Source organism: Nothobranchius furzeri, chromosome 10, assembly GCF_043380555.1.
Source record: "Nothobranchius furzeri strain GRZ-AD chromosome 10, NfurGRZ-RIMD1, whole genome shotgun sequence".
Taxonomy (NCBI): Eukaryota; Metazoa; Chordata; class Actinopteri; order Cyprinodontiformes; family Nothobranchiidae; genus Nothobranchius; species Nothobranchius furzeri.
The window spans coordinates 70,783,031-70,803,975 of record NC_091750.1 but is presented as its reverse complement, the minus strand read 5'-3'; the positions used below and the strand labels follow the sequence as shown (position 1 = coordinate 70,803,975).

Below are 20,945 nucleotides of genomic sequence, written 5' to 3'. Positions count from 1 at the left end.
GCTGCAGTTGTGGTTGTTGGTGCTGCAGTTGTGGTTGTAGGTGCTTCAGTTGCGGTCGTTGGTGCTGCAGTTGTGGTTGTAGGTGCTGCAGTTGTGGTTGTTGGTGCTGCGGTTGTGGTTGTAGGTGCTTCAGTTGCGGTCGTTGGTGCTGCAGTCGTGGTTGTTGATGCTGCAGTTGTGGTTGTTGGTGCTGAGGTTGTGGTGGTTTGTGCTGAAGTGGAAGTTGTATGTGCTGCAGTTGTGGTTGTTGGTGCTGCAGTTGTGGTTGTAGGTGCTTCAGTTGCGGTCGTTGGTGCTGCAGTTGTGGTTGTAGGTGCTGCAGTTGTGGTTGTTGGTGCTGCGGTTGTGGTGGTTTGTGCTGAAGTGGAAGTTGTATGTGCTGCAGTTGTGGTTGTTGGTGCTGCAGTTGTGGTGGTAGGTGCTTCAGTTTTGGTTGTTGGTGCTGCAGTTGTGGTTGTTGGTGCTGCAGTTGTGGTTGTAGGTGCTTCAGTTGTGGTCGTTGGTGCTGCAGTTGTGGTTGTAGGTGCTGCAGTTGTGGTTGTTGGTGCTGCGGTTGTGGTTGTAGGTGCTTCAGTTGCGGTCGTTGGTGCTGCAGTCGTGGTTGTTGATGCTGCAGTTGTGGTTGTTGGTGCTGAGGTTGTGGTGGTTTGTGCTGAAGTGGAAGTTGTATGTGCTGCAGCTGTGGTTGTTGGTGCTGCAGTTGTGGTTGTAGGGTCTTCAGTTGCGGTCGTTGGTGCTGCAGTTGTGGTTGTAGGTGCTGCAGTTGTGGTTGTTGGTGCTGCGGTTGTGGTGGTTTGTGCTGAAGTGGAAGTTGTATGTGCTGCAGTTGTGGTTGTTGGTGCTGCAGTTGTGGTGGTAGGTGCTTCAGTTTTGGTTGTTGGTGCTGCAGTTGTGGTTGTTGGTGCTGCAGTTGTGGTTGTAGGTGCTGCAGTTGTGGTTGTAGGTGCTACAGTTGTTGGTGCTGTAGATATGGTTGTTGGTGCTGCAGTTGTGGTTGCTGGTCCTGTAGTTGTGGTGGTAGGTGCTGCACTTGTTGGTGCTACAGTTATCGATGTTGCAGGTGTGGTTGTCGATTCTGAAGTTGTGGTTGTCGATGCTGCAGTTGTGGTTGTCGGTGCTGCAGTTGTGGTTGTTGGTGCTGCAGTTGTGGTTGTTGATGCTGCAGTTGTGGTTGTTGGTGCTGCGGTTGTGGTGGTTTGTGCTGAAGTGGTAGTTGGATGTGCTGCAGTTGTGGTTGTAGGTGCTGCAGTTGTGGTTGTTGGTTCTGCGGTTGTGGTGGTTTGTGCTGAAGTGGAAGTTGTATGTGCTGCAGTTGTGGTGGTAGGTGCTTCAGTTCTGGTTGTTGGTGCTGCAGTTGTGGTTGCAGGTGCAGCAATTGTGGTTGTAGGTGCTGCAGTTGTGGTTGTAGGTGCTGCAGTTGTGGTTGTTGATGCTGCAGTTGTGCTTTTTGGTGCTGCGATTGTGGTGGTTTGTGCTGAAGTGGTAGTTGTATGTGCTGCAGTTGGGGTTGTTGGTGCTGCAGTTGTGGTTGTAGGTGCTTCAGTTGTGATCGTTGGTGCTGCAGTTGTGGTTGTTGGTGCTGCGGTTGTGGTGGTTTGTGCTGAAGTGGAAGTTGTATGTGCTGCAGTTGGGGTTGTTGGTGCTGCAGTTGTGGTTGTAGGTGCTTCAGTTGCAGTCGTTGGTGTTGCAGTTGTGGTTGTAGGTGCTGCAGTTGTGGTTGTTGGTGCTGCGGTTGTTGTAGTTTGTGCTGAAGTGGTAGTTGTATGTGCTGCAGTTGTGGGTGGTGGTGCTGCAGTTGTGGTGGTAGGTGCTTCAGTTGTGGTTGTTGGTGCTGCAGTTGTGGTTGTAGGTGCTGCAGTTGTGGTTGTAGGTGCTGCAGTTGTGGTTGTAGGTGCTACAGTTGTTGGTGCTGTAGATATGGTTGTTGGTGCTGCAGTTGTCGTTGCTTGTCCTGCAGTTGTGGTTGTAGGTGCTGCACTTGTTGGTGCTACAGTTATTGATGCTGCAGGTGTGGTTGTCGATTCTGAAGTTGTGGTTGTCGATGCTGCAGTTGTGGTTGTCGGTGCTGCAGTTGTGGTTGTTGGTGCTGCAGTTGTGGTCGTTGATGCTGCAGTTGTGGTTGTTGGTGCTGCGGTTGTTGTGGTTTGTGCTGAAGTGGTAGTTGTATGTGCTGCAGTTGTGGTTGTTGGTGCTGCAGTTGTGGTTGTAGGTGCTGCAGTTTTGGTTGTTGGTCCTGCGGCTGTGGTGGTTTGTGCTGAAGTGGAAGTTGTATGTGCCGCAGTTGTGGTTGTTGGTGCTGCAGTTGTGGTTGTAGGTGCTGCAGTTGTGGTTCTTGGTGCTGCAGTTGTGGTGGTAGGTGCCGCAGTTGTGGTTGTTGGTGCTGCAGTTGGGGTTGTAGGTGCTGCAATTGTGGTTGTAGGTGCTGAAGTTGTGGTTGTAGGTGCTGCAGTTGTGGTTGTAGGTGCTGCAGTTGTGGTTGTTGGTGCTGCGGCTGTGGTGGTTAGTGCTGAAGTGGTAGTTGTATGTGCTGCGGTTGTGGTTGTTGGTGCTGCCGATGTGGTGGTTTGTGCTGAAGTGGTAGTTGTATGTGCTGCAGTTGTGGTTGTTGGTGCTGCAGTTGTGGTTGTAGGTGCTTCAGTTGCGGTTGTTGGTGCTGCAGTTGTGGTTGTAGGTGCTGCAGTTGTGGTTGTAGGTTCTGCAGTTGTTGTTGTAAGTGCTGCAGTTGTGGTTGTTGGTGCTGCGGTTGTGGTGGTTTGTGCTGCGGTTGTGGTGGTTTGTGCTGAAGTGGAAGTTGTATGAGCTGCAGTTGTGGTGCTTTGTTCTGAAGTGGTTGTTGTTTGTGCTGCAATTATGGTTGTAGGTGCTGCAGTTGTGGTTGTAGGTATTGCAGTTGTGGTGGTTTGTGCTGAAGTTGTAGTTGTTTGTGCTGCAGTTGTGGTTGTTGGTGCTGCAGTTGTGGTTGTAGGTGCTTCAGTTGTGGTTGTAGGTGCTGCAGTTGTGGTTGTAGGTGCCACAGTTGCGGTTGTTGGTGCTGCAGTTGTGGTTGTAGGTGCTGCAGTTGTGGTTGTAGGTGCTGCTGTTGTGGTTGTAGGTGCTGCAGTCGTGGTTGTTGATGCTGCAGTTGTGGTGGTTTGTGCTGAAGTGGTAGTTGTATGTGCTGCAGTTGGGGTTGTTGGTGCTGCAGTTGTGGTTGTAGGTGCTTCAGTTGCGGTCGTTGGTGGTGCAGTTGTGATTGTAGGTGCTGCAGTTGTGGTTGTAGGTGTTGCAGTCGTGGTTGTAGGTGCTGCAGTTGTGGTTTTTGGTGCTGAAGTTGTGGTTGTAGGTGCTTGAGTTGCGGTTGTCGGTGATGCAGTTGTGGTTGTAGGTTCTGAAGTTGTGGTTGTAGGTGCTGCAGTTGTGGTTGTAGGTAATGCAGTTGTGGTTGTTGGTGCTGCAGTTGTGGTTGTAGGTGCTTCAGTTGTGGTTGTTGGTGCTGTGGTTGTGGTGGTTTGTGTTGAAGGGGAAGTTGTATGTGCTGCAGTTGTGGTTGGTGGTGCTGCAGTTGTGGTTGTAGATGCTTCAGTTGTGGTTGTTGGTGCTGCTGTCGTGGTTGTAGGTGCTGCAGTTGTGGTTGTAGGTGCTACAGTTGTTGGTGCTGTAGATATGGTTGTTGTGGTTTGTGCTGAAGTGGTAGTTGTATGTGCTGCAGTTGTGGTTGTTGGTGCTGCAGTTGTGGTTGTAGGTGCTGCAGTTGTGGTTGTTGGTGCTGCAGCTGTAGTGGTAGGTGCCGCCGTTGTGGTTGTTGGTGCTGCAGTTGTGGTTGTAGGTGTTGCAATTGTGGTTGTAGGTGCTGCAGTTGTGGTTGTAGCTGCTGCAGTTGTGGTTGTAGGTTCTGCAGTTGTGGTTGTTGGTGCTGCGGCTGTGGTGGTTATTGCTGAAGTGGTAGTTGTATGTGCTGCGGTTGTGGTTGTTGGTGCTGCCGATGTGGTGGTTTGTGCTGAAGTGGTAGTTGTATGTGCTGCAGTTGCGGTTGTTGGTGCTGCAGTTGTGGTTGTAGGTGCTGCAGTTGTGGTTGTAGGTTCTGCAGTTGTGGTTGTAAGTGCTGCAGTTGTGGTTGTTGGTGCTGCGGTTGTGGTGGTTTGTGCTGCGGTTGTGGTGGTTCTCGCTGAAGTGGAAGTTGTATGAGCTGCAGTTGTGGTGCTTTGTGCTGAAGTGGTTGTTGTATGTGCTGCAATTATGGATGTATGTGCTGCAGTTGTGGTTGTAGGTATTGCAGTTGTGGTGGTTTGTGCTGAAGTTGTAGTTGTATGTGCTGCAGTTGTGGTTGTTGGTCCTGCAGTTGTGGTTGTAGGTGCTTCAGTTGTGGTTGTAGGTGCTGCAGTTGTGGTTGTAGGTGCTGCAGTTGTGGTTGTTGGTGCTGCGGTTGTGGTTGTAGGTGCTACAGTTGCGGTTGTTGGTGCTGCAGTTGTGGTTGTAGGTGCTGCAGTTGTGGTTGTAGGTGCTGCAGTTGTGGTTGTAGGTGCTGCAGTCGTGGTTGTTGATGCTGCAGTTGTGGTTGTTGGTGCTGCGGTTGTGGTGGTTTGTGCTGAAGTGGTAGTTGTATGTACTGCAGTTGGGGTTGTTGGTGCTGCAGATGTGGTTGTAGGTGCTTCAGTTTCGGTCGTTGGTGCTGCAGTTGTGGTTGTAGGTGCTGCAGTTGTGGTTGTTGGTGCTGCAGTTGTGGGTGTAGTTGCTGCAGTTGTGGTTGTAGGTATTGCAGTTGTGGTGGTTTGTGCTGAAGAGGTAGTTTTATGTGCTGCAGTTGTGGTTGTTGGTGCTGCAGTTGTGGTTTTAGGTGCTTCAGTTGTGGTTGTTGGTGCTGCAGTTGTGGTTGTAGGTGCTGCAGTTGTGGTGGTTGGTGCTGCGGTTGTGGTTGTAGGTGCTACAGTTGCGGTTGTTGGTGCTGCAGTTGTGGTTGTAGGTGCTGCAGTTGTGGTTGTAGGTGCTACAGTTGTGGTTGTAGGTGCTGCAGTCGTGGTTGTTGATGCTGCAGTTGTGGTTGTTGGTGCTGCGGTTGTGGTGGTTTGTGCTGAAGTGGTAGTTGTATGTGCTGCAGTTGGGGTTGTTGGTGCTGCAGTTGTGGTTGTAGGTGCTTCAGTTGCGGTCGTTGGTGCTGCAGTTGTGGTTGTAGGTGCTTTAGTTGTGGTTATTGGTGCTGCGGTTGTGGTGGTTTGTGCTGAAGTGGAGGTTGTATGTGCTGCAGTTGTGGTTGTTGGTGCTGCAGTTGTGGTGGTAGGTGCTTCAGTTGTGGTTGTTGGTGCTGCAGTTGTGGTTGTAGGTGCTGCAGTTGTGGTGGTAGGTGCTTCAGTTGTGGTTGTAGGTGCTGCAGTTGTGGTTGTAGGTGCTGCAGTTGTGGTTATAGTTGCTACAGTTGTTGGTGCTGTAGATATGGTTTTTGGTGCTGCAGTTGAGGTTGCTGGTCCTGCAGTTCTGGTTGTAGGTGCTGCACTTCTTGGTGCTACAGTTATTGATGCTGCAGTTGTGGTTGTCGATTCTGAAGTTGTGGTTGTCGATGCTGCAGTTGTGGTTGTCGGTGCTGCAGTTGTGGTTGTTGGTGCTGCAGTTGTGGTTGTTGGTGCTGCGGTTGTGGTGGTTTGTGCTGAAGTGGAAGTTGTATGTGCTGCAGTTGTGGTTGTTGGTGCTGCAGTTGTGGTGGTAGGTGCTTCAGTTGTGGTTGTTGGTGCTGCAGTTATGGTTGTAGGTGCTGCAGTTGTGGTTGTAGGTGCAGCAGTTTTGGTTGTTGGTGCTGCGGCTGTGGTGGTTTGTGCTGAAGTGGTAGTTGTATGTGCTGCAGTTGTGGTTGTTGGTGCTGCGGTTGTGGTTGTAGGTGCTGCAGTTGTGGTTGTAGGTGCTGCAGTTGTGGTTGTTGGTGCTGCGGCTGTGGTGGTTAGTGCTGAAGTGGTAGTTGTATGTGCTGCGGTTGTGGTTGTTGGTGCTGCCGATGTGGTGGTTTGTGCTGAAGTGGTAGTTGTATGTGCTGCAGTTGTGGTTGTTGGTGCTGCAGTTGTGGTTGTAGGTGCTTCAGTTGCGGTTGTTGGTGCTGCAGTTGTGGTTGTAGGTGCTGCAGTTGTGGTTGTATGTTCTGCAGTTGTGGTTGTAAGTGCTGCAGTTGTGGTTGTTGGTGCTGCGGTTGTGGTGGTTTGTGCTGCGGTTGTGGTGGTTTGTGCTGAAGTGGAAGTTGTATGAGCTGCAGTTGTGGTGCTTTGTGCTGAAGAGGTTGTTGTTTGTGCTGCAATTATGGTTGTAGGTGCTGCAGTTGTGGTTGTAGGTATTGCAGTTGTGGTGGTTTGTGCTGAAGTTGTAGTTGTTTGTGCTGCAGTTGTGGTTGTTGGTGCTGCAGTTGTGGTTGTAGGTGCTTCAGTTGTGGTTGTAGGTGCTGCAATTGTGGTTGTAGGTGCCACAGTTGCGGTTGTTGATGCTGCAGTTGTGGTTGTAGGTGCTGCAGTTGTTGTTGTAGGTGCTGCGGTTGTGGTTGTAGGTGCTGCAGTCGTGGTGGTTTGTGCTGAAGTGGTAGTTGTATGTGCTGCAGTTGGGGTTGTTGGTGCTGCAGTTGTGGTTGTAGGTGCTTCAGTTGCGGTCGTTGGTGGTGCAGTTGTGATTGTAGGTGCTGCAGTTGTGGTTGTAGGTGTTGCAGTCGTGGTTGTAGGTGCTGCAGTTGTGGTTTTTGGTGCTGAAGTTGTGGTTGTAGGTGCTTGAGTTACGGTTGTCGGTGATGCAGTTGTGGTTGTAGGTTCTGAAGTTGTGGTTGTAGGTGCTGCAGTTGTGGTTGTAGGTGCTGCAGTTGTGGTTGTTGGTGCTGCAGTTGTGGTTGTAGGTGCTTCAGTTGTGGTTGTTGGTGCTGCGGTTGTGGTGGTTTGTGCTGAAGGGGAAGTTGTATGTGCTGCAGTTGTGGTTGGTGGTGCTGCTGTTGTGGTTGTAGATGCTTCAGTTGTGTTTGTTGGTGCTGCTGTCGTGGTTGTAGGTGCTGCAGTTGTGGTTGTAGGTGCTACAGTTGTTGGTGCTGTAGATATGGTTGTTGTGGTTTGTGCTGAAGTGGTAGTTGTATGTGCTGCAGTTGTGGTTGTTGGTGCTGGAGTTGTGGTTGTAGGTGCTGCAGTTGTGGTTGTTGGTGCTGCAGTTGTAGTGGTAGGTGCCGCCGTTGTGGTTGTTCGTGCTGCAGTTGTGGTTGTAGGTGTTGCAATTGTGGTTGTAGGTGCTGCAGTTGTGGTTGTAGGTGCTTGAGTTGCGGTTGTCGGTGATGCAGTTGTGGTTGTAGGTTCTGCAGTTGTGGTTGTAGGTACTGCAGTTGTGGTTGTAGTTGCTGCAGTTGTGGTTGTTGGTGCTGCAGTTGTGGTTGTAGGTGCTTCAGTTGCGGTCGTTGGTGCTGCAGTTGTGGTTGTAGGTGCTGCAGTTGTGGTTGTTGGTGCTGCGGTTGTGGTGGTTTGTGCTGAAGTGGAAGTTGTATGTGCTGCAGTTGTGGTTGGTGGTGCTGCAGTTGTGGTGGTAGGTGCTTCAGTTGTGGTTGTTGGTGCTGCAGTTGTGGTTGTAGGTGCTGCAGTTGTGGTTGTAGGTGCTGCAGTTGTGGTTGTAGGTGCTACAGTTGTTGGTGCTGTAGATATGGTTGTTGGTGCTGCAGTTGTGGTTGCTGGTCCTGCAGTTGTGGTTGTAGGTGCTGCACTTGTTGTTGCTACAGTTATTGATGCTGCAGTTGTGGTTGTCGATTCAGAAGTTGTGGTTGTCGATGCTGCAGTTGTGGTTGTCGGTGCTGCAGTTGTGGTTGTTGGGGCTGCGGTTGTGGTGGTTTGTGCTGCGGTTTTGGTGGTTTGTGCGGAAGTGGAAGTTGTATGTGCTGCAGTTGTGGTTGTTGGTGCTGCTGTTGTGGTGGTAGGTGCTTCAGTTGTGGTTGTTGGTGCTGCAGTTGTGGTTGTAGGTGCTACAGTTGTTGGTGCTGTAGATATGGTTGTTGGTGCTGCAGTTGTGGTTGCTGGTCCTGCAGTTTTAGTTGTAGGTGCTGCACTTGTTGGTGCTACAGTTATTGATGCTGCAGTTGTGGTTGTCGATTCTGAAGTTGTGGTTGTCGATGCTGCAGTTGTGGTTGTCGGTGCTGCAGTTGCGGTCGTTGGTGCTGCAGTTGTGGTTGTTGGTGCTGCTTTTGTGGTGGTAGGTGCTTCAGTTGTGGTTGTTGGTGCTGCAGTTGTGGTTGTAGGTGCTGCGGTTGTGGTTGTTGGTGCTGCAGTTGTGGTTGTAGGTGCTGCAGTTGTGGTTGTTGGTGCTGCGGTTGTGGTTGTAGGTGCTACAGTTGCGGTTGTTGGTGCTGCAGTTGTGGTTGTAGGTGCTGCAGTTGTGGTTGTAGGTCCTGCAGTTGTGGTTGTAGGTGCTGCAGTCGTGGTTGTTGATGCTGCAGCTGTGGTTGTTGGTGCTGCGGTTGTGGTGGTTTGTGCTGAAGTGGTAGTTGTATGTGCTGCAGTTGGGGTTGTTGGTGCTGCAGTTGTGGTTGTAGGTGCTTCAGTTGCGGTCGTTGGTGCTGCAGTTGTGGTTGTAGGTGCTGCAGTTGTGGTTGTTGGTGCTGCGGTTGTGGTGGTTTTTGCTAAAGTGGAGGTTGTATGTGCTGCAGTTGTGGTTGTTGGTGCTGCAGTTGTGGTGGTAGGTACTTCAGTTATGGTTGTTGGTGCTGCAGTTGTGGTTGTAGGTGCTGCAGTTGTGGTGGTAGGTGCTTCAGTTGTGGTTGTAGGTGCTGCAGTTGTGGTTGTAGGTGCTGCAGTTGTGGTTATAGTTGCTACAGTTGTTGGTGCTGTAGATATGGTTGTTGGTGCTGCAGTTGTGGTTGCTGGTCCTGCAGTTCTGGTTGTAGGCGCTGCACTTGTTGGTGCTACAGTTATTGATGCTGCAGTTGTGGTTGTCGATTCTGAAGTTGTGGTTGTCGATGCTGCAGTTGTGGTTGTCGGTGCTGCAGTTGTGGTTGTTGGTGCTGCAGTTGTGGTTGTTGGTGCTGCGGTTGTGGTGGTTTGTGCTGAAGTGGAAGTTGTATGTGCTGCAGTTGTGGTTGTTGGTGCTGCAGTTGTGGTGGTAGGTGCTTCAGTTGTGGTTGTTGGTGCTGCAGTTATGGTTGTAGGTGCTGCAGTTGTGGTTGTAGGTGCAGCAGTTTTGGTTGTTGGTGCTGCGGCTATGGTGGTTTGTGCTGAAGTGGTAGTTGTATGTGCTGCAGTTGTGGTTGTTGGTGCTGCGGTTGTGGTGGTTTGTGCTGAAGTGGTAGTTGTACGTGCTGCAGTTGTGGTTGTTGGTGCTGAAGTTGTGGTTGTAGGTGCTTGAGTTGCGGTTGTCGGTGATGCAGTTGTGGTTGTAGGTGCTGCAGTTGTGGTTGTAGGTGCTGCAGTCGTGGTTGTAGGTGCTGCAGTCGTGGTTGTAGGTGCTGCAGTTGTGGTTGTTGGTTCTGTGGTTGTGGTGGTTTGTGCTGAAGTGGTAGTTGTATGCGCTGCAGTTGTGGTTGTTGGTGCTGAAGTTGTGGTTGTAGGTGCTTGAGTTGCAGTTGTCGGTGATGCAGTTGTGGTTGTAGGTTCTGCAGTTGTGGTTGTAGGTACTGCAGTTGTGGTTGTAGTTGCTGCAGTTGTGGTTGTTGGTGCTGCAGTTGTGGTTGTAGGTGCTTCAGTTGCGGTCGTTGGTGCTGCAGTTGTGGTTGTAGGTGCTGCAGTTGTGGTTGTTGGTGCTGCGGTTGTGGTGGTTTGTGCTGAAGTGGAAGTTGTATGTGCTGCAGTTGTGGTTGGTGGTGCTGCAGTTGTGGTGGTAGGTGCTTCAGTTGTGGTTGTTGGTGCTGCAGTTGTGGTTGTAGGTGCTGCAGTTGTGGTTGTAGGTGCTGCAGTTGTGGTTGTAGGTGCTACAGTTGTTGGTGCTGTAGATATGGTTGTTGGTGCTGCAGTTGTGGTTGCTGGTCCTGCAGTTGTGGTTGTAGGTGCTGCACTTGTTGTTGCTACAGTTATTGATGCTGCAGTTGTGGTTGTCGATTCAGAAGTTGTGGTTGTCGATGCTGCATTTGTGGTTGTCGGTGCTGCAGTTGTGGTTGTTGGGGCTGCGGCTGTGGTGGTTTGTGCTGCGGTTTTGGTGGTTTGTGCGGAAGTGGAAGTTGTATGTGCTGCAGTTGTGGTTGTTGGTGCTGCTGTTGTGGTGGTAGGTGCTTCAGTTGTGGTTGTTGGTGCTGCAGTTGTGGTTGTAGGTGCTACAGTTGTTGGTGCTGTAGATATGGTTGTTGGTGCTGCAGTTGTGGTTGCTGGTCCTGCAGTTTTAGTTGTAGGTGCTGCACTTGTTGGTGCTACAGTTATTGATGCTGCAGTTGTGGTTGTCGATTCTGAAGTTGTGGTTGTCGATGCTGCAGTTGTGGTTGTCGGTGCTGCAGTTGCGGTCGTTGGTGCTGCAGTTGTGGTTGTTGGTGCTGCTTTTGTGGTGGTAGGTGCTTCAGTTGTGGTTGTTGGTGCTGCAGTTGTGGTTGTAGGTGCTGCGGTTGTGGTTGTTGGTGCTGCAGTTGTGGTTGTAGGTGCTGCAGTTGTGGTTGTTGGTGCTGTGGTTGTGGTTGTAGGTGCTACAGTTGCGGTTGTTGGTGCTGCAGTTGTGGTTGTAGGTGCTGCAGTTGTGGTTGTAGGTGCTGCAGTCGTGGTTGTTGATGCTGCAGCTGTGGTTGTTGGTGCTGCGGTTGTGGTGGTTTGTGCTGAAGTGGTAGTTGTATGTGCTGCAGTTCGGGTTGTTGGTGCTGCAGTTGTGGTTGTAGGTGCTTCAGTTGCGGTTGTAGGTGCTGCAGTTGTGGTTGTTGGTGCTGCGGTTGTGGTGGTTTGTGCTGAAGTGGAGGTTGTATGTGCTGCAGTTGTGGTTGTTGGTGCTGCAGTTGTGGTGGTAGGTGCTTCAGTTGTGGTTGTTGGTGCTGCAGTTGTGGTTGTAGGTGCTGCAGTTGTGGTGGTAGGTGCTTCAGTTGTGGTTGTAGGTGCTGCAGTTGTGGTTGTAGGTGCTGCAGTTGTGGTTATAGTTGCTACAGTTGTTGGTGCTGTAGATATGGTTCTTGGTGCTGCAGTTGTGGTTGCTGGTCCTGCAGTTCTGGTTGTAGGCGCTGCACTTGTTGGTGCTACAGTTATTGATGCTGCAGTTGTGGTTGTCGATTCTGAAGTTGTGGTTGTCGATGCTGCAGTTGTGGTTGTCGGTGCTGCAGTTGTGGTTGTTGGTGCTGCAGTTGTGGTTGTTGGTGCTGCGGTTGTGGTGGTTTGTGCTGAAGTGGAAGTTGTATGTGCTGCAGTTGTGGTTGTTGGTGCTGCAGTTGTGGTGGTAGGTGCTTCAGTTGTGGTTGTTGGTGCTGCAGTTATGGTTGTAGGTGCTGCAGTTGTGGTTGTAGGTGCAGCAGTTTTGGTTGTTGGTGCTGCGGCTGTGGTGGTTTGTGCTGAAGTGGTAGTTGTATGTGCTGCAGTTGTGGTTGTTGGTGCTGCGGTTGTGGTGGTTTGTGCTGAAGTGGTAGTTGTACGTGCTGCAGTTGTGGTTGTTGGTGCTGAAGTTGTGGTTGTAGGTGCTTGAGTTGCGGTTGTCGGTGATGCAGTTGTGGTTGTAGGTGCTGCAGTTGTGGTTGTAGGTGCTGCAGTCGTGGTTGTAGGTGCTGCAGTTGTGGTTGTTGGTGCTGTGGTTGTGGTGGTTTGTGCTGAAGTGGTAGTTGTATGCGCTGCAGTTGTGGTTGTTGGTGCTGAAGTTGTGGTTGTAGGTGCTTGAGTTGCAGTTGTCGGTGATGCAGTTGTGGTTGTAGGTTCTGCAGTTGTGGTTGTAGGTACTGCAGTTGTGGTTGTAGTTGCTGCAGTTGTGGTTGTTGGTGCTGCAGTTGTGGTTGTAGGTGCTTCAGTTGCGGTCGTTGGTGCTGCAGTTGTGGTTGTAGGTGCTGCAGTTGTGGTTGTTGGTGCTGCGGTTGTGGTGGTTTGTGCTGAAGTGGAAGTTGTATGTGCTGCAGTTGTGGTTGGTGGTGCTGCAGTTGTGGTGGTAGGTGCTTCAGTTGTGGTTGTTGGTGCTGCAGTTGTGGTTGTAGGTGCTGCAGTTGTGGTTGTAGGTGCTGCAGTTGTGGTTGTAGGTGCTACAGTTGTTGGTGCTGTAGATATGGTTGTTGGTGCTGCAGTTGTGGTTGCTGGTCCTGCAGTTGTGGTTGTAGGTGCTGCACTTGTTGTTGCTACAGTTATTGATGCTGCAGTTGTGGTTGTCGATTCAGAAGTTGTGGTTGTCGATGCTGCATTTGTGGTTGTCGGTGCTGCAGTTGTGGTTGTTGGGGCTGCGGTTGTGGTGGTTTGTGCTGCGGTTTTGGTGGTTTGTGCGGAAGTGGAAGTTGTATGTGCTGCAGTTGTGGTTGTTGGTGCTGCTGTTGTGGTGGTAGGTGCTTCAGTTGTGGTTGTTGGTGCTGCAGTTGTGGTTGTAGGTGCTACAGTTGTTGGTGCTGTAGATATGGTTGTTGGTGCTGCAGTTGTGGTTGCTGGTCCTGCAGTTTTAGTTGTAGGTGCTGCACTTGTTGGTGCTACAGTTATTGATGCTGCAGTTGTGGTTGTCGATTCTGAAGTTGTGGTTGTCGATGCTGCAGTTGTGGTTGTCGGTGCTGCAGTTGCGGTCGTTGGTGCTGCAGTTGTGGTTGTTGGTGCTGCTTTTGTGGTGGTAGGTGCTTCAGTTGTGGTTGTTGGTGCTGCAGTTGTGGTTGTAGGTGCTGCGGTTGTGGTTGTTGGTGCTGCAGTTGTGGTTGTAGGTGCTGCAGTTGTGGTTGTTGGTGCTGCGGTTGTGGTTGTAGGTGCTACAGTTGCGGTTGTTGGTGCTGCAGTTGTGGTTGTAGGTGCTGCAGTTGTGGTTGTAGGTGCTGCAGTCGTGGTTGTTGATGCTGCAGCTGTGGTTGTTGGTGCTGCGGTTGTGGTGGTTTGTGCTGAAGTGGTAGTTGTATGTGCTGCAGTTGGGGTTGTTGGTGCTGCAGTTGTGGTTGTAGGTGCTTCAGTTGCGGTCGTTGGTGCTGCAGTTGTGGTTGTAGGTGCTGCAGTTGTGGTTGTTGGTGCTGCGGTTGTGGTGGTTTGTGCTGAAGTGGAGGTTGTATGTGCTGCAGTTGTGGTTGTTGGTGCTGCAGTTGTGGTGGTAGGTGCTTCAGTTGTGGTTGTTGGTGCTGCAGTTGTGGTTGTAGGTGCTGCAGTTGTGGTGGTAGGTGCTTCAGTTGTGGTTGTAGGTGCTGCAGTTGTGGTTGTAGGTGCTGCAGTTGTGGTTATAGTTGCTACAGTTGTTGGTGCTGTAGATATGGTTGTTGGTGCTGCAGTTGTGGTTGCTGGTCCTGCAGTTCTGGTTGTAGGCGCTGCACTTGTTGGTGCTACAGTTATTGATGCTGCAGTTGTGGTTGTCGATTCTGAAGTTGTGGTTGTCGATGCTGCAGTTGTGGTTGTCGGTGCTGCAGTTGTGGTTGTTGGTGCTGCAGTTGTGGTTGTTGGTGCTGCGGTTGTGGTGGTTTGTGCTGAAGTGGAAGTTGTATGTGCTGCAGTTGTGGTTGTTGGTGCTGCAGTTGTGGTGGTAGGTGCTTCAGTTGTGGTTGTTGGTGCTGCAGTTATGGTTGTAGGTGCTTTAGTTGTGGTTGTAGGTGCAGCAGTTTTGGTTGTTGGTGCTGCGGCTGTGGTGGTTTGTGCTGAAGTGGTAGTTGTATGTGCTGCAGTTGTGGTTGTTGGTGCTGCGGTTGTGGTGGTTTGTGCTGAAGTGGTAGTTGTACGTGCTGCAGTTGTGGTTGTTGGTGCTGAAGTTGTGGTTGTAGGTGCTTGAGTTGCGGTTGTCGGTGATGCAGTTGTGGTTGTAGGTGCTGCAGTCGTGGTTGTAGGTGCTGCAGTCGTGGTTGTAGGTGCTGCAGTTGTGGTTGTTGGTGCTGTGGTTGTGGTGGTTTGTGCTGAAGTGGTAGTTGTATGCGTTGCAGTTGTGGTTGTTGGTGCTGAAGTTGTGGTTGTAGGTGCTTGAGTTGCAGTTGTCGGTGATGCAGTTGTGGTTGTAGGTTCTGCAGTTGTGGTTGTAGGTGCTGCAGTTGTGGTTGTAGTTGCTGCAGTTGTGGTTGTGGGTGCTGCAGTTGTGGTTGTAGGTGCTTCAGTTGCGGTCGTTGGTGCTGCAGTTGTGGTTGTAGGTGCTGCAGTTGTGGTTGTTGGTGCTGCGGTTGTGGTGGTTTGTGCTGAAGTGGAAGTTGTATGTGCTGCAGTTGTGGTTGGTGGTGCTGCAGTTGTGGTGGTAGTTGCTTCAGTTGTGGTTGTTGGTGCTGCTGTTGTGGTTGTAGGTGCTGCAGTTGTGGTTGTAGGTGCTGCAGTTGTGGTTGTAGGTGCTACAGTTGTTGGTGCTGTAGATATGGTTGTTGGTGCTGCAGTTGTGGTTGCTGGTCCTTCAGTTGTGGTTGTAGGTGCTGCACTTGTTGTTGCTACAGTTATTGATGCTGCAGTTGTGGTTGTCGATTCAGAAGTTGTGGTTGTCGATGCTGCAGTTGTGGTTGTCGGTGCTGCAGTTGTGGTTGTTGGGGCTGCGGTTGTGGTGGTTTGTGCTGCGGTTGTGGTGGTTTGTGCGGAAGTGGAAGTTGTATGTGCTGCAGTTGTGCTTGTTGGTGCTGCTGTTGTGGTGGTAGGTGCTTCAGTTGTGGTTGTTGGTGCTGCAGTTGTGGTTGTAGGTGCTACAGTTGTTGGTGCTGTAGATATGGTTGTTGGTGCTGCAGTTGTGGTTGCTGGTCCTGCAGTTTTAGTTGTAGGTGCTGCACTTGTTGGTGCTACAGTTATTGATGCTGCAGTTGTGGTTGTCGATTCTGAAGTTGTGGTTGTCGATGCTGCAGTTGTGGTTGTCGGTGCTGCAGTTGCGGTCGTTGGTGCTGCAGTTGTGGTTGTTGGTGCTGCTTTTGTGGTGGTAGGTGCTTCAGTTGTGGTTGTTGGTGCTGCAGTTGTGGTTGTAGGTGCTGTGGTTGTGGTTGTTGGTGCTGCAGTTGTGGTTGTAGGTGCTGCAGTTGTGGTTGTTGGTGCTGCGGTTGTGGTTGTAGGTGCTACAGTTGCGGTTGTTGGTGCTGCAGTTGTGGTTGTAGGTGCTGCAGTTGTGGTTGTAGGTGCTGCAGTTGTGGTTGTAGGTGCTGCAGTCGTGGTTGTTGATGCTGCAGCTGTGGTTGTTGGTGCTGCGGTTGTGGTGGTTTGTGCTGAAGTGGTAGTTGTATGTGCTGCAGTTGTGGTTGTAGGTGCTTCAGTTGCGGTCGTTGGTGCTGCAGTTGTGGTTGTATGTGCTGCAGTTGTGGTTGTTGGTGCTGCAGTTGTGGTTGTAGGTGCTTCAGTTGCGGTCGTTGGTGCTGCAGTTGTGGTTGTATGTGCTGCAGTTGTGGTTGTTGGTGCTGCAGTTGTGGTGGTAGGTGCTTCAGTTGTGGTTGTTGGTGCTGCAGTTGTGGTTGTAGGTGCTGCAGTTGTGGTGGTAGGTGCTTCAGTTGTGGTTGTAGGTGCTGCAGTTGTGGTTGTAGGTGCTGCAGTTGTGGTTATAGTTGCTACAGTTGTTGGTGCTGTAGATATGGTTGTTGGTGCTGCAGTTGTGGTTGCTGGTCCTGCAGTTCTGGTTGTAGGCGCTGCACTTGTTGGTGCTACAGTTATTGATGCTGCAGTTGTGGTTGTCGATTCTGAAGTTGTGGTTGTCGATGCTGCAGTTGTGGTTGTCGGTGCTGCAGTTGTGGTTGTTGGTGCTGCAGTTGTGGTTGTTGGTGCTGCGGTTGTGGTGGTTTGTGCTGAAGTGGAAGTTGTATGTGCTGCAGTTGTGTTTGGTGGTGCTGCAGTTGTGGTGGTAGGTGCTTCAGTTGTGGTTGTTGGTGCTGCTGTTGTGGTTGTAGGTGCTGCAGTTGTGGTTGTAGGTGCTGCAGTTGTGGTTGTAGGTGCTTGAGTTGCAGTTGTCGGTGATGCAGTTGTGGTTGTAGGTTCTGCAGTTGTGGTTGTAGGTGCTGCAGTTGTGGTTGTAGTTGCTGCAGTTGTGGTTGTTGGTGCTGCAGTTGTGGTTGTAGGTGCTTCAGTTGCGGTCGTTGGTGCTGCAGTTGTGGTTGTAGGTGCTGCAGTTGTGGTTGTTGGTGCTGCGGTTGTGGTGGTTTGTGCTGAAGTGGAAGTTGTATGTGCTGCAGTTGTGTTTGGTGGTGCTGCAGTTGTGGTGGTAGGTGCTTCAGTTGTGGTTGTTGGTGCTGCTGTTGTGGTTGTAGGTGCTGCAGTTGTGGTTGTAGGTGCTGCAGTTGTGGTTGTAGGTGCTACAGTTGTTGGTGCTGTAGATATGGTTGTTGGTGCTGCAGTTGTGGTTGCTGGTCCTTCAGTTGTGGTTGTAGGTGCTGCACTTGTTGTTGCTACAGTTATTGATGCTGCAGTTGTGGTTGTCGATTCAGAAGTTGTGGTTGTCGATGCTGCAGTTGTGGTTGTCGGTGCTGCAGTTGTGGTTGTTGGGGCTGCGGTTGTGGTGGTTTGTGCTGCGGTTGTGGTGGTTTGTGTGGAAGTGGAAGTTGTATGTGCTGCAGTTGTGGTTGTTGGTGCTGCTGTTGTGGTGGTAGGTGCTTCAGTTGTGGTTGTTGGTGCTGCAGTTGTGGTTGTAGGTGCTACAGTTGTTGGTGCTGTAGATATGGTTGTTGGTGCTGCAGTTGTGGTTGCTGGTCCTGCAGTTTTAGTTGTAGGTGCTGCACTTGTTGGTGCTACAGTTATTGATGCTGCAGTTGTGGTTGTCGATTCTGAAGTTGTGGTTGTCGATGCTGCAGTTGTGGTTGTCGGTGCTGCAGTTGCGGTCGTTGGTGCTGCAGTTGTGGTTGTCGGTGCTGCAGTTGTGGTTGTTGGTGCTGCTTTTGTGGTGGTAGGTGCTTCAGTTGTGGTTGTAGGTGCTACAGTTGTTGGTGCTGTAGATATGGTTGTTGGTGCCGCGGTTGTGGTTGCTGGTCCTGCAGTTGTGGTTGTAGGTGCTGCACTTGTTGGTGCTACAGTTATTGTTGCTGCAGTTGTGGTTGTCGATTCTGAAGTTGTGGTTGTCGATGCTGCAGTTGTGGTTGTCGGTGCTGCAGTTGTGGTGCTCGGTACTGCAGTTGTGGTTGTTGGTGCTGCAGTTGTGGTTGTAGGTTCTGCAGTTGTGGTGGTTTGTGCTGAAATGGTAGTTGTTTGTGCTGCAGTTGTAGTTGTTGGTGCTGCAGTTGTGGTTGTAGGTGCTCTGGTTGTTGTTTGTGGTGCTGCGGTTATAGTTGTTGGTTTAGATTTTGTGGTTGTTGGTGCTGAAGTTGTATTCGTTAGTGACAAAATGTTTGTTGTTTGTGCTGAAGTTGTTATTAGTACGGTTGTGGTTTCAGGTTCTGCAGTTGAGATTGTTGATGCTGTCGTGGTTATTGGATGAGCAGTTGTTATTAATTTTGCTGCAGCTGTGGTTGTTGGAGCTTTAGCTGTTGTTGGTTGTTGACCATTACACAAAGTGGTTCCACAACAGTTTGGACCCATAGTGAGGTCTCCTACACTTGCCAGGAATGGTAGTGTACTCAGACTTCCACCAGCTAAACATGTATTTTTAGTGACACAGCCCAGTGCAGGATATGTTGCTGTACCTTTTGTCACTGTGGATCAAAACGTGTTTTAATACCAAAACTTGTATTTCTTTAGCAATTTCCATGATAAAATATTAATTTTAGACAAGAAAAGTAAATATAATAGAACCTCATGGGCGTCTTCTCTTTTACAGACAAATATTTGTGTTTCTTTTTGCATTCAATGTAGCATGAATGTTACAGGAAACACATAACAACTTTTCGCAAATTTCCTTCAGCATGAAAAACTCACCAGTAGCTGAGAAGCAATTTGTCTCCTCTCCTGAGCATGTTATCAAATGTGTGCAGGTACCCGTATTTGGATCACAAGCAAAACACTGGAGGCTGTTAGGTGGCTGAGAACCTGGGACTAAATTACAAAACAAGATGACAATTTCCTTTAAAATAAAAATGACAAAACACTAAATGAAAATCCCATTTTGTGTGTTAAAACTCACAAGGTAGTGTTTCTGAATTGCAGTTGTCAGTGTTGCAGCACTTTGCAGATGCAACTGCATTCGCAAACATCACATTGACTGAAAACATCTGATTGCCTGTGACTGGACACAGAGTAGGTGCTGCACAGGCCTTGTAGAGTTGTGTTCCTGTTCCATTTGCTGAACTGGCTGCACAGTGCAATTGTAAATTGTTAACCTTGCTGGTAAATGTTCTTAACTTAAAAGTACAACAAATGTTTTCATTTATAAATCATATACCGTATTTTCCGGACTATAAGCTACTACTTTTTCCCCATGATTTGAACCATGCGGCTTATAATGAGGTGCGGCTTTACTGAAGATTTTCCTTCACCTGCCACCAGGGGGCGCTTTAGCAGAAAGTGAAACAGGTGGAAGTCAAAAGTGGAAATCGAAGAAAGTGCTCATTTTAGTTTAGCACATGCAAGCAGCCGGCACGACGAAGAATCTTTTTCAAATCCATACCCCCTCATCATGGTAACTACACGTATGAGTTCATATGATGCCGCATTTAAGTTGAAGGCCATCGATCTGGCAGTAAAGGAGGGAAACAGTGCTGCCACACGTAAGCTTGGCATGTCCATGGTTCGGTGCTGGAGACGGCAGCAGGATGAACGCATTCAAGCCAGCTTCACCCGGGGATGATGACAGCAACACGGACAGCGACACTGACATCGCCACAGAAAAGGTATGTGATGAAGCTCTTCTGAGGCTGTTCAACTCCGACACTGAAGAAGAGGACTTTAATGGCTTTGGTGCGCAAGAGGAAGATGAGAGCAAATGACTTCTTCTGGTAGGCAGGTGTGTTTTATTTATGTTTTGTGTGCAGTTTTTATTTTCTAATCATCCAGGGTTTATTAATGCTGTGTCAGCACTGTTCTTTTCTTCTAAACATGCAACTTACTGGTAATAACGTGTAAGTTCTGTTTTCATTTTATAACCATCCAGAAATATGAATGCTATCAGCGCCGTTTTCTTTTCTAAACTTGCAGGCACGTTCACCCGTGTTTAAAAATGGTTTTGTTGAATTAAAACAACAACGAAAAACCTCAGTGTAGCGTCTTTCTGTCTAATTATCTTATGTTATGGCCATGCATGCACTGTGCACCGGAGACCTGCATGTGGCTGCTGCGCCGCGGCTTGCGGCATGTGTATAGAAAACATTTTTTTTGTTAGTACGGCTTATGCTGAGGTGCGCTCTATAGTCCGGAAATTACGGTATGTCAAAATGAGAAAAAACCTTGTATGGACGCTGTTATACACATATTCTCTGAGTCACACGTCAGTGACGTTGTGCTTGAACATCCTGAATCTATGCAGGTTTCACATTGAAGAGCAGCAGCTGCAAATTGAAGGCAAAACAGTAAAAAAAATTAAAGACATTAAAAGTATACAATCAGTAAATAAGTTACAAAATGGGACAGTAAATGTTAGCTTGAGTTTTACACATGATGTCCTGCTGAGTTGTACTTTAGAGACTTTGAAGTTCTGCATAGTTTTATTTAATCTGCTTTATTCATACTGCTAATCTTAGCACATTATCTGTAACAATTTTCCATTCATCCATATTTTTACGCCTGTCTGAGGTCAAGTCATGGGGTCAGCAGCCTGAGAAGAGAGGCACAGACTTCCTTCTCCCCAACCCCTCGGCCAATTCCTCCAGGGGAATCCGAAGGCATTCCCTTGCCATTTGAGAGACATAGTGCCTACAGTATGTCCTAGGTCTCCCCTTGGGTCTCCTTCTGGTTGAACGTTCCTGGAAATCCTCACCAGGGAGGCGTCCAGGAGGCATCCTAACTAGATGCCTGAGCCACCTCAACGGCTCCTTTTATCGGAGATAAAGGGCAGCCATTGGGTCCCATTTTTAAAGTCTTTGGCATGACCCGACCGGGAGTTTGAACCCCTATCTCCCAGTCCCAGGGCAGACACTCACAGCTTATGAATGCATCCAAATCAAAATCTAAGACAGTTAGAATATTTTGAAAATATTCAATATTCTAGACTCAAAGTGTCACACTCTAATCAGCGACTGAATCCAAAACATCTGCAAAGAGTTCCTGAGCCTTTAGATGGTCTCTCAATAGGAGCTGGATTACTGACATGAATGGACTTTTGCACCATATTCTCATTCTTCCAATTTGACCCATTATGAAATATTTTCTCTTCCTGTAGACACAGTTTAAAATAACACAATCATTGTAATAACAACATGTGTATTTGTAATAATACTACTACTTCTACTACTACAACTATTACTACTACTACTACTACTAATACTACTACTAATACCACAATAATAATCATAATAATAATAACAACAATGATCATAATAATAACTATTATTATAACAACAATTATAATAATGACAATAATGATAATAATAATAATAATAATAACAATAATAATAATAATAATAATAATAATAATAATAATAATAATAATAATAATAATAATAATGGATGTACCTGTGCTGATGAGCGCCCAGATGAAAGTGAAAGAAGAGGTCCACTTCATCGTGGTGAGTTTAGTGCTTTAGTTCTTCTAGGGTCTGATACCGAAAGGTGAGAACTTCCTTATACCTTATATACTGCACAGGTGAGATGACTGACTGGGTGTGATAGCTCATTCACAGCATTGCACTTCACAAACTCACCATCCCTTTTTTTAAAGTCTTTATTCCATTAGGACAACACACCCTAACACGCCTTTCTAAGTATGTCAATATGTAATAAGACTCAATAGATATTTGCTATTAGGCATAAATATTTAAGTAATTACCCACTGTTCCTCTAGAACAGGTTCTCCCAAAATAAAATCGTACATTTGTGTCTTTGTTTCAGATGCGACTCCTCCTTTAGGGTTAATCCAGCCTTATGATCTCTGGGTGTGTTATTATTGATGTTATTTATTTGTGTATTTATTCAAGTCATTGT

At 48.9% G+C, this 20,945-nt stretch overlaps 3 protein-coding genes across 3 annotated transcripts; all 3 read right to left on the bottom strand.

Annotated features, from left to right (window-relative positions):
• Window positions 1-365: 365 nt before the first annotated feature.
• On the bottom strand, window positions 366-9,431 carry LOC139072061 (mucin-2-like; the record flags this gene model as incomplete). The annotated part of the gene is made up of 7 exons (XM_070555251.1): window positions 366-1,516; window positions 1,899-2,107; window positions 2,524-3,913; window positions 7,008-7,318; window positions 8,015-8,101; window positions 8,511-8,584; window positions 8,649-9,431. Coding segments are annotated over 7 exons (4,005 nt in total), but the record flags the coding sequence as incomplete, so codon positions are not given.
• A 565-nt stretch (window positions 9,432-9,996) lies between these two features.
• On the bottom strand, window positions 9,997-11,840 carry LOC139072060 (integumentary mucin C.1-like; the record flags this gene model as incomplete). Its single annotated transcript, XM_070555250.1, has 4 exons — window positions 9,997-10,147; window positions 10,212-10,222; window positions 10,269-10,651; window positions 11,492-11,840. Coding segments are annotated over 4 exons (894 nt in total), but the record flags the coding sequence as incomplete, so codon positions are not given.
• A 370-nt stretch (window positions 11,841-12,210) lies between these two features.
• Window positions 12,211-19,161, bottom strand: LOC139072059 (mucin-5AC-like). Its single transcript, XM_070555249.1, has 7 exons — window positions 19,121-19,161; window positions 18,091-18,162; window positions 17,046-17,191; window positions 15,584-16,450; window positions 13,182-14,425; window positions 12,426-12,436; window positions 12,211-12,361 (listed from the first exon to the last, which is right to left on the bottom strand). Exons 1-7 carry the CDS (start codon window positions 19,159-19,161, stop codon window positions 12,211-12,213), a joined length of 2,532 nt encoding a protein of 843 aa, XP_070411350.1.
• Window positions 19,162-20,945: the final 1,784 nt, after the last annotated feature.